At 45.2% G+C, this 10,933-nt stretch overlaps 1 protein-coding gene across 1 annotated transcript; it reads right to left on the bottom strand.

Moving 5' to 3' along the window:
- Positions 1-371: 371 nt before the first annotated feature.
- plk1.S (polo like kinase 1 S homeolog) lies at positions 372-9,476 on the bottom strand. Its single transcript, NM_001087319.1, is given in 10 exon segments — positions 372-952; positions 2,359-2,541; positions 2,670-2,824; positions 2,906-2,983; positions 4,332-4,496; positions 4,579-4,798; positions 4,886-4,979; positions 5,471-5,615; positions 6,164-6,332; positions 8,939-9,476. Coding segments are annotated over 10 exon segments (1,797 nt in total). The 5' UTR covers positions 9,320-9,476; the 3' UTR covers positions 372-745.
- Positions 9,477-10,933: the final 1,457 nt, after the last annotated feature.

Here is a 10,933-nt window from a genome sequence, read left to right as displayed (position 1 = left end):
GTAGACTTTGTTTTTCTGGTAACTGAAATAGCAAACCAACCCTTAGTGAGTCCCCCCCCCCCCCCCCCCCGAAGCTTACAGGAGAATGGTCTCTCCCCTAATTGACAATGTTACCAACGTAGAACTCCCAGTAGATGTAGAACTTGTGTACTGGCCGACCTCTTCATTGATGAGTGAAGCAGTATGTGCGGGGTTGCCCTATAATCTCATACAGTGTTTGAATCAGGAAACCAGGTCCAGCGAGGATGAGGAACACCCTTCTATAAGATATAGAATATCTACTTAATTGTTCCTTGCTAGGGAGAGTATGGCATAGCCTGAATCAAATACCAATAGCAACTGATCCACAATGGAAAATAAAGCATTAGGTACACGGCTATACAAAGAACTTTAATCTGATAATATACAAAAGTATTAAAGATTATATTTTTACATTAAAAACCAGACAACGTTGACAGAGAAAAACAGGAGGACACAGGTTCATACAGAGCCCAGCAGGTATCTACATCACATATCATGATTACCCAGACGCAACGAGTGGCACTTAAGATATATTTTTATGGAAACGTCACGCGAGTACTGTACAGTCTTGGCAAGCTTAACGAACCATCTCACCCTAGAACATGTCAGCTTCGGCTTAAAATTAAAAAGACGGGTGCTCCTAGGACTTGAAACAAGGTCTTGTGCTTCCAGAAACCCAAGAATATGGGTTTGTTTCTGGGGAGTCCATAGTTTGCTTGGCCGGCTATGCCGAGGCCTTTACGTGTGCAACGGCTGACTTTGAGCTCTGAAGTTTCTCCACCATTGTGCGTGCGTACCGGAGACGGCTTGCGAGCTCTTTGCAGCAGCCAAATTCTTGAATCAGGCTCAGCTTGTACGTGCGGAACTCACGCTTTTCATCTATGTAGGACACCGCAGCCATAAGGGGGCACAGGATTATCTTGGTGTGATCCTGCAAAAGAAAAGAAAATTGAGAATTTTAACATCATGTAGTCTGGTTGGTCTAGAACAGTGATCCCCCAACAGGACTCCCAGTGGCCTAAATTTTTGTAATTACTGGCTTGAAGGCAAGTTGTGGTTGCACAGAAACCAGATGTACTGCCAGATGGAGCCTCCTGTAGGCTGCCAGTCTACATAAGTGTTATCAAGGGCTATCAATAGCCACTTATTTGAATCACCCAAGGAACCTTATTCATGCTCATGTTGCTCCCAAACTCTTTATACAATCGAAGGTGGCTCATGGGTAAAAAAGGTTGGGGAACCCTGGCTAGAAGTACAGTTTAAAGGCAGCACTGAATTTAGACTATGTATCAGACCTATGTGTGCCCCAGTAGGCAGAAATGATGTCACTCACTGTATGACATGCTATGATGCACCTTGTACCCCTCCAAACTGCACCACCAGATTTGTACAGCAAGTCTCTGCCAGATATAGGTACTTGGGTGCCTTTAAATACAGCCTTGTATAAAGGCTCAGTGGTATATTTTGTTTGCTTAAACAATACCCTCCTCCACTGACTGCACAGTATATATACAGTAGGAGGGTATGGGACCCACTAGTGTAACAATATCCATTTCGGATCCTTATGTGCTGTTGCTGTAGTCTAAAAAGAGATGCAACAGCATATTTACACTAAGGCAAGCAAAATTTGGTAGGCCACCAAATGTCTGATGTACAGACATTTGGTGGCCTACAGTAATTACAGCTCTAATCTTTAGTGCTTGAAGAGATGATGCAAGCTGTGGTCTTTCAGATTGTATTTCAAGTGTCTCTATAGTCACAATGTGCCATTTAATAGGCAGCAGTCACCAAAATATATCCCCAACCAATAGTGTTGGCTAATAGATACTGCACTGTTGGGGGGGGGGGGGGGTTACATTTTTTTTTTTTTTTTTTAAATTGCCCCCCTGCCAGTAGTAGGACACTCGCATGGGGAGGGAGCTCCTGGTGCGAGCGCCCATGTCCATTAGAGCCCATGCACTTCTGACGTATAATGAGCAAGATATGGTATGCTCATTTTGCTTGTGCTTCAATGTGGCTGCTGAGCTCCTTCCCAGTGTGGGTGACCTAGCGCTGGCTGGGAGAAGCGTGGGATCTTTGGTTGGGGACTATATATTTTGGCAACAGGTGCCCTTTTATTATAAGCTGCCCATGATAAAGCCTGGATTCATTCAGCCATAGTTCTAAAAATGTAGGACAGCAAATGACCTCTCTGCAGATCTCACCCTAATTGACCTGCAAGCTGGAATTTAAGGTGCATCTAGCAAAGCAAATCAATAGCCTTCCAAATGTTACCTGGACATAGTGAGCCCCACAAGACTCTCCCCAATCCCCCCCCCCCCAACCCCTTGCTCTTACCTGGAAGAAGTTGATCTGAACAGTTCCATTGCTCAGGTGGAGGATAATGGCACTGCGTGTCCGGAACCAGGTGCGCAAGAAGGGGAGACGAGCCAGTTCATCGCCCTCCCGAGGAGTCGTGTTGGCACCGGCCTTCAATAGGTGCTCACTCATGTAGTTTCTGAAGTACTTCAGCAGTGTGATCTACAAGGAACACACATTTAAATGGTTTGAGATAACAAGACTTCACGAAGAGCATCAAACTAGTCCATGGATTATCAGATTCAGTGGCACAAATATCAGTCCATAGCGAGTCTAGCTGTAGGACTCACCTTTTTGGTTAAGGTAGTAGGGTAGGAGCGCACGTTGAGGTAGGATTCTGTATTGTTCCGCTCTATGTACTGCAGGCTGTCTCCATCATTGTACATTATCAACCGTGTGGAGTCATTGAAGAGCACCCCTACACTGTTATCACACAGCTGATATCCTGTAAGAGCAATTGAAAATAATTGCAGCAAACTACAACCTTCAGCTGCATCAGAAGAGGTGCATTTTCACGTGTACATACCTAATCCGTATTTGTCCGAGTAATCCACCCATTTGCTGATCCAGAATATGGGAATGGATGCCGGATCCTCTGCTTCCTCTGAAAGAGAAGAGCAATTGTTATGTACAGAGGCCCGACTGCATTCCCAGCTCTGTTTGACACATCAACTACGTACAGAACATGAATAGATACAGTTCGTTAAAAGGACATTGAAAATCTTAATCATGGACAGCCCAGGATGGCTGCAAGAAATCTTTCCAACAGGAGAAAAGATGGTATTGCTCACTAGAATAGTACCGAGGGGCAGTGCAGTTTTCAAAGCAAAAGCAGGCTTCAAAGGGGTAGTTCCCCTTTAAATTAACTGTTAAAGGAATAGTACCACCAAAAAAAATTGATGTTTCAATGGAATGACAACCTAACCTGGTACAACTGGTGTGTTTGCTTCAGAAACTCTACTATAGTCTACATCAGGGGTCCACAACCTTTTTTTACCTGTGAGCTACATTCTAAAATAAAAAGAGTTGGGGAGCAACAGTTATGCAAAAAGTTCCTGGGGTGCCAAATCAGGGCTGTGATTGGCTATTTGGTATCTCATATGTGGACTGGCAGACTACAGGAGGCTCTATTTGGCAGTACACCTGGTTTCTATGAAACCAAAAGTTGACTCCAAGCCTGGAATTCAAAAATAAGCAACTGCTTTGAGGCCACTGGGAGCAACATCCAAGGGGTTGGAGAGCAACATGTTGCTCGCGAGCTACTGGTTGGGGATCACTGGTCTACATAAATATGCTGATGTGTATCTATGGAACAGCCATTCAAGCACAGGATACTAGGTAGATAACCAAACCTCTGTAGTATACAATGGGATTCTTAAGAGCTTCTGTTACCTGCAGTGTATCCTGTGCCTTTTCTCCTTTTTCAGCTTTGAATGACTGCCCCCATGGCTACACAGCAGTTTTTGTATATATGAACTAATTTCTAAAGGGCAAAGACACAGGTGGAGATTCAGGGAGATTAGTCGCCCGGCAACAAATAGCCTCTTCTTCGGGCGACTAATCTCCTCCAACTGCCTTCCTGCTGGCTAGAATCTAAATCTCTGGCAGGATGGCACTGATCACTTAAGTTTTCCGAAGTTTCCTTGTGAGGCCCCCAGAACATATAGTGTAACTCAGCAGCTAACTGGCCCACCACCCTGAATACATAGCCCCAAGACTGCCCAGTGTTTAGTCAAATATGGGCAACTTAAACAAGTAGAGGGAGAAGTGTCAAGCCCATAGAGGTGTTAAAATGTGACTGGCTGAACCTACTTTTCCCCCCAATGGTGTTTACCTTAAAAGAAAATATATTAAAGCTTAGCCATCTTTTAGGGAAAGTTTAGCTTATGGTCTACAGGATTTTCTAACATTAAATATCCAGTGATGAGTCTGTATCTGGTCTTTGCTCTCACCTTGGCGGATAAGCGCTCTCTCAGAAGGCTTGACTGCATTCAAACATGTCAGCTGCTGGAGCATCTCAGATAGGTAACAATCTGCAGGCTCTGTGAACTCCGGCTGCTGCATCTCTTCTTCCTTTGCAGGAACCACCTGCTTTTCAACCAGTGGAGAGTCTTGCCCTGTATCAAACATAACCTGTTAACCAATGCTCGAGAAAAGGCCACTCCTTTGTTACACGCTACATTAATGAGAGTCACCCACCTTTATTAATTGCAGTAAGTGGCTTCCTTAAGCTTTGATCAATAGTGCTGGGCGCAATGGAAAACCTTGGGGGCACAGTTAAGCAGGTTGTGGGGAGCCGGGAAGGAATGTAGCCAGAAGTAAAGAACTCGTCATTCAGCAAGTCGTCTATTGTGGGCCTTGAGGTTGGGTCAGAACGGAGCATCTTCTGTATAAGTGCTGCTGCCACAGGGTTAATGTGCTGAAAGGAAAGATCGGTCAAATTAAAAGTTAAAAGACCAGCAGCAGAGGCAATGCTACAATGTCTTTATAAAGCTTATGGCTGTACCTTGGGGATGGAGTATTCATTCTTTTTAATTCTCATGTAGGTTTCTTTCAGGCATGATGTCTCAAAGGGAGGTTTCCCCACCAGCAGTGTGTACCTGGCGGAATAAAGGATTTGTTAAGCATGTCCAGAAGAGGCAAGACTGATCAGATACCTACATAATAAAATATCAATGATCACCCTTAACTGTTAATGGTGTAGCCCTCCAACCAATTGCTCACCTACAAATGCCAGCTTCCTCACCCAGTGTGGGCACTCTAAGGTAATGTGCCACAAGGATACCAAAGACAGGCTGCTGAGAATGATCCTACTATATGTTGATGCCCAAGAGACAATGCCAAGGTGTTTAGTCATTTATCAAGAGGGGGGTCAGTAGACCATTAGACAGGGATGGGCAATCTTACAGTTTCTGGTTAGGAGCTACAATATTGCATTTTCTCAAGAGCCGTTTGGTTGCTGGAAGATTTAGTTTATAACGGATTGCAACCGGATAGACATTTTTTGTAGAGAAGGAGCCCTGGGTTGAGGCCAACAGAACATACAAAGAATGAATTAATGTTGGGTCTATATCTATAAACACCCACTTACATGATGCATCCTATTGACCATATGTCCACTTCAAAACTGTGGCCCTTCTTGCCCAACACCTCAGGTGCAATGTAGTTTGGAGTGCCACAGAGGGTCTTTTTGCGCTCGCCATCATATTCCACTTTGGTTGCCAGCCCAAAGTCACCTAATGGAAAGAGGAACACATTTAAGGAGCACATTTCCTGGCAGTGGACAATTTTATGGGGTCAACACTAGTTAGGGCTTTACAGTACTCCTGGGGATTGCCAAAGATGTGCCAAATGGTAAAGATTACATAGGCTTATAGTGGAAATAAAGGGCAGTTGGGAATTGTCCCGGACTGGGGCCCATTAGGAGATCCTGATGGGCCAGTCTGACCCAGTAATGGGCCACTGTAAAGGGAATACTTCCCCCCTAACCCCCCTGAGTAAATTATATTTAGAGAGAAAACACTTGAGCACTATAAAATAAAAAATAAAGGTTCACTTATTTGTGGGCACTCTTTAAAGGTGGTATGGGTCAGTATCAAAGAAACTATTGAAAAGGTTTTTAGCCAATGAATATGTCCAGGGTTTGTGAATTAGGGAGAAAAGTGAATGCCAGTCTGCAGGTCATATTTGGAACCCCTTAACCCTCTTTGGGTTAAGGAGATGAAAGCAACCCCCCTTAACCCAGACACCTCAAAAATGTGACTACATTAGATGTAAAAGTTACCTATTTTGACCTCCATTTCATCATTAAGGAACAAGTTTCCGAGCTTGAGGTCTCTGTGAATGACTCGGTTGCTATGGAGGTACTGACATCCCGAAATGGTCTGTTTCAAATAGTAGCGAGCTTCTGGCTCTGTAACCGCTTTTCTCCTCTTGTGCAGCTCCAACAGAGACTGAAATGCAAAGATGAAAATGAGACAGGGAATATTCCCATAACCAGCTTAAAGGTACAATACATGTGTGGGGGACCATATACTGTAGTACTAGATCATAAGGCACAAATATAAAAGAGCTTTGGGTTCAACGCCAGCTAACAAGTGGGTGGAGTTGGCCTCTGACTCATGTACAGATCATTCCTTCTAAATTTGTATGTCTTTTTACATGCATGGAACAGCCATGGTGTTGCCTCAGCCCTGTATGTAATATCTTCCCCAATATAATGTATATGAATATTACCAGGGCTTCTGAGGTTAGTATGGCACGTGAGCATCCAGTACTATCGGTGCCTATACACCCTGTGCAGAAAGTCTACTTGGCCTGAACAGCTCATGGGCCCCAATTTGAAAGTCACAGCTGTAATGTTAAGGGGCTATTCTAAAAGTGGCCATACACTGGAAGATTAAAGCCTTTAGACCGGATCGGATTTCTGGCCAAGATATTGATTGGAGATTTGATTTATAGTTTGCCAATCCAAGGACGGTATTGGCTAGTTGATGCGATCCTCATTCAGTTGCCAACTCTGTTGTAATCCAAATATTTGGCCCTAGGGCTGAATGTTTCAGATTAACCCGATATCGACCTGCCGTTGGTGGGCATATCAGGGAAAGATCTGTTTGTTTGGTGACCTCACCAAACGAGTGGATGTTAGTGTGTATGGCAACCTAAAGTCTATGGGCACACAGGCTGTTGGTGTATTTTTGCAGGCTGAGAGAAGCAGATATGCTCCTGCTCCATTGATTGGAGTTTGATCAGGCTGTGTGCAGTCACACACATGGGAGCTGAAGTGGCAGACACTGGTCAGTATTTGGGCAGATCTCAGCCTGTATGTGGCCTCAGAGACTGATCTGATTCAAATCAATGGCGCAGGGTCACCGAGCAGATCAGCTTCACTCAGCCTGCAAAAATACACAAGCTGACAACAGAGCCAACAGCCTGTGTGTCCATAGCATAAGAATATACAAAATATACTAAAGGATATGAATATCTGGTGCCCCATGGACTAACCCCATGTGAACATGGCAAAAAAAAAAAAAAAAAAAAAAAAAAAAGTTTGAGCCATTTGGCAAGGGAATACATATGTAACCTAAATAGAAATGCTATTGGGACATTTGCATTGTGACAGTTTAGTGCTGACAGAATCCTACTGGGAGGAACAAGTCAGCTCAGAGAACATGGGGACCGAGTTCAGCAATGGTCATTGTTCATTGGTTTCCTGCATTTCAGGAAAGTCACTCAACAGCGGTGAATTATAAAGTCTGGGCCAGTCAAGGCAAAGTGTCCGTTTCTGGTTTGTGTAGGGACAGCGCTGCTGCTATGGGCTCCCAACTGAAGCTTCACCAAGGGAACAAGACTCGCCAGTAGGGGGCAGGCGCCCCAGGGGAATCTCTGCGCGTTCCCTTAGCGATGTCGCTGTATGGAGATGCCGAGGACGGTTTCCCACCGTGCAGCCAGGGCATTAGTCTGGGGACCCGGCTGCAAACACCACCCAGTTATTCTGCATTCCGGGAATTAAATTCAGTTTTAGAATGTTCCCTGTGTTAGTGGGGGTCGGGGAGGATAAAGCGTTAAAGGGATATTGTCATGGGAAAATTTTTTTTTTCAAAATGAATCAGTTAATAGTGCTGCTCCAGCAGAATCCTGCACTGAAATCCATTTCTCAAAAGTGCAAACAGATTTTTTTATATTCAATTTTGAAATCTGACATGGGGCTAGACATTTTGTCAATTTCCCAGCTGCCCCTGGTCATGTGACTTGTGCCTGCACTTCAGGAGAGAAATGCTTTCTGGCAGGCTGCTGTTTTTCCTTCTCAATGTAACTGAATGTGTCTCAGTGGGACATTGGTTTTTACTATTGAGTGTTGTTCTTAGATCTACCAGGCAGCTGTTATCTTGTGTTAGGGAGCTGTTATCTGGTTACCTTCCCATTGTTCTTTTGTTTGGCTGCTGGGGGGAAAAAGGGAGGGGGGTGATATCACTCCAACTTGCAGTACAGCAGTAAAGAGTGAATGAAGTTTATCAGAGCACAAGTCACATGACTTGGGGCAGCTGGGAAATTGACAATATGTCTAGCCCCATGCCAGATTTCAAAGTTGAATATAAAAAAATCTGTTTGCTCTTTTGAGAAATGGATTCCAGTACAGAATTCTGCTGGAGCAGCACTATTAACGGATTCATTTTGAAAAATTTTTTTTTCCCCATGACAGTATCCCTTTAATTAAAACACAAGCCAAACAATGGAAAGTAAAATAGGTCTATGGTAACAACGGCTGGGGGCTACATTCCAAAGATATAATGTATAAATACACACAGGGGCTATTAGGAGCTGCCAGTTGGGCTGTATGATTTGGCTAGAGATGGGTACCATACCAAGAGGTTCTGCAGCATCAATCAATTGTTAATAAAGGCAACAGAGATGCCCAGTGTACCACGCAACTCATCCCCTTCAGTTGTAACTTGGGAGGGCTGCAAGCAGGGAGTTGTAACTTGGGAGGGCTGCAAGCAGGGAGTTGTAACTGGGGAGGGCTGGGCACATCTCTGCACACCCGGGGGTAGGTACTCACCCTCCTCCTGCACAGCTCCAGTACCACATACACGAAGTCATTGTCCTCAAAGAAGCCATGGAAGCCCACGACATGCCGGTGGTCCAGGCTGCGCTGGATGGCGATCTCCATGGTCATCTTATCCTTCTGGTGGGGCTTGAGCAACATGGTCTTGGGCACAATCTTCCCAGCAAATACCTCCCGGCTCTCCAGGTCGGTGATCTCGTAGCACTTGGCGAATCCTCCTTTGCCCAGGAATCGACCTCTCAGGTATCGCCTCCGGGTTCGGGGATCCACTAGAATCTCTGGGATCTCTTTGACGGCCGAGGAGCTCCCGGGAATTCCTGGGGGTTTAGCGGCCTCTGGGGCCACAGTCAGTTTCTTACCGGCCACTTGAGCCATAGTGCGGGGTGCCGGCTATTAAAGCTCGAGTATTGCGGCGCCTGATGAATGGGGAAGTGCTGGGCAGATCAGGGGAGATCGATGGGGCAGGACGTGGCAGGTTGTCCGAGGCTGAGGGAAGCCGTGTAGCTGCTACTCCTTCTGCTGCTCAGTCCCTTTAATTCCACTCCTCCCGGCGCTGCAGCCGCCGTTGATTTTGAAGCAGAATGCACGCCCCTGATTGGCCGATGCGATTTAAAAATCCAAACCTGCCGGCCGCGGGGCACCATGGGAAGAAGCGATTTAAAAGGACTGGAGGGGGAGGGATCGCGAAACTTCATTGGCAGCGAGAGGGCTCAGAAACGGTCAGGGGGCGGGGTCAAGTCCATATATGGGAATGGTCCGGGCTTTGGAATTCGGAAGTTGATGTGACGTAGATTCGATGTCAGCGGTGGTGCTGGCGGAAGTAGTTTAGAGGGTGTAAAAGTCCCATCAATAGGCTGTTGTGCTGCTGCTGTCGCCGCCTGGATATAGTGAGGGCCTCAACAATCCCGCGGGTCCCTTTATCATGTTGTATAAACTGTTAACTATTTCACTTCCGTGAGGAAGGTTATTGGGGGATTGTGGGAGTTGTAGTGCTACAACAAATACTGGAGGGATGCGGGAAGGACAATGCTTGTTTACAAATGTTCTCTTTCCCCTCTAAACCATCGTACTGTGAAAGAACAGGGGCACCTCCTCCTACATTAAACAACAAACTACTAGTCGTGCAGAGCTTCCTCTATAACTAGTGGGCTATTTGCAGAGCAGCTGCTTTATATAAAGAGAATAAACTGGCAGCAATGTTTGTACTGGGAGTCACAAAGCAGTATGTTCTTGATTGCTCCGCAGCTCCCAGCATCCTCCATCAGTAACCAGAATGTGTTAGATAAGAAGTAATGGTGGTCCCTGACCCTTCTCCCTAAAGCAATGGAATGATCACTGTAAAACAGGTTTTTCAAATGTGGGGAATGATTATATTAAGGCAAAATAGAGCAAGGGGAAGGGGCTTTAACTGTGGCAGCGTATGTAACTAGCCTTAACCCCCACAAATAAATATTAGCTTTGATTGGCTATTTAGTTTAACCTATGAGGACTGGCAGCCTACAGGAGGCGCCATTTGGCATTGCAGCAGGTTTTTATGCAACCAAAACTTGCCTCCAAACCACCACCAAATCCTGCTTTGAGGCCACTGGGAGCAACATCCAACAGGCTGGTAGGGTTGCCACCTGACCGGTAAAAATGATGGTTGATCCCTATGTTATTAATAGGGAAAAAAGATAAATATATAGGAAGGCTGGTATTTTTTTCCAGAAAAGGTGGCAACCCTAAGGGGCACATTTACTTAGCTCGAGTGAAGGAATAGAAGAAAAAAAACTTCGAATTTCGAATGATTTTTTTGGTTACTTCGACCATCGAATTGGCTACTTCGACTACAACTTAGAATCAAACGATTCGAACTAAAAATCGTTCGACCATTCGATAGTCTAAGTACTGTCTCTTTAAAAAAAACTTCGACCCCCTACTTCGCCAAGTAAAACCTACTGAACCTCAATGTTAGCCTATGGGGAAGGTCCCCATAGGCTTTCTAACAAT

This window comes from Xenopus laevis, chromosome 9_10S, assembly GCF_017654675.1.
Source record: "Xenopus laevis strain J_2021 chromosome 9_10S, Xenopus_laevis_v10.1, whole genome shotgun sequence".
Taxonomy (NCBI): domain Eukaryota; kingdom Metazoa; phylum Chordata; class Amphibia; order Anura; family Pipidae; genus Xenopus; species Xenopus laevis.
The sequence above is the reverse complement of the archived record's forward strand: the minus strand, read 5'-3'. Positions and strand labels throughout refer to the sequence as shown.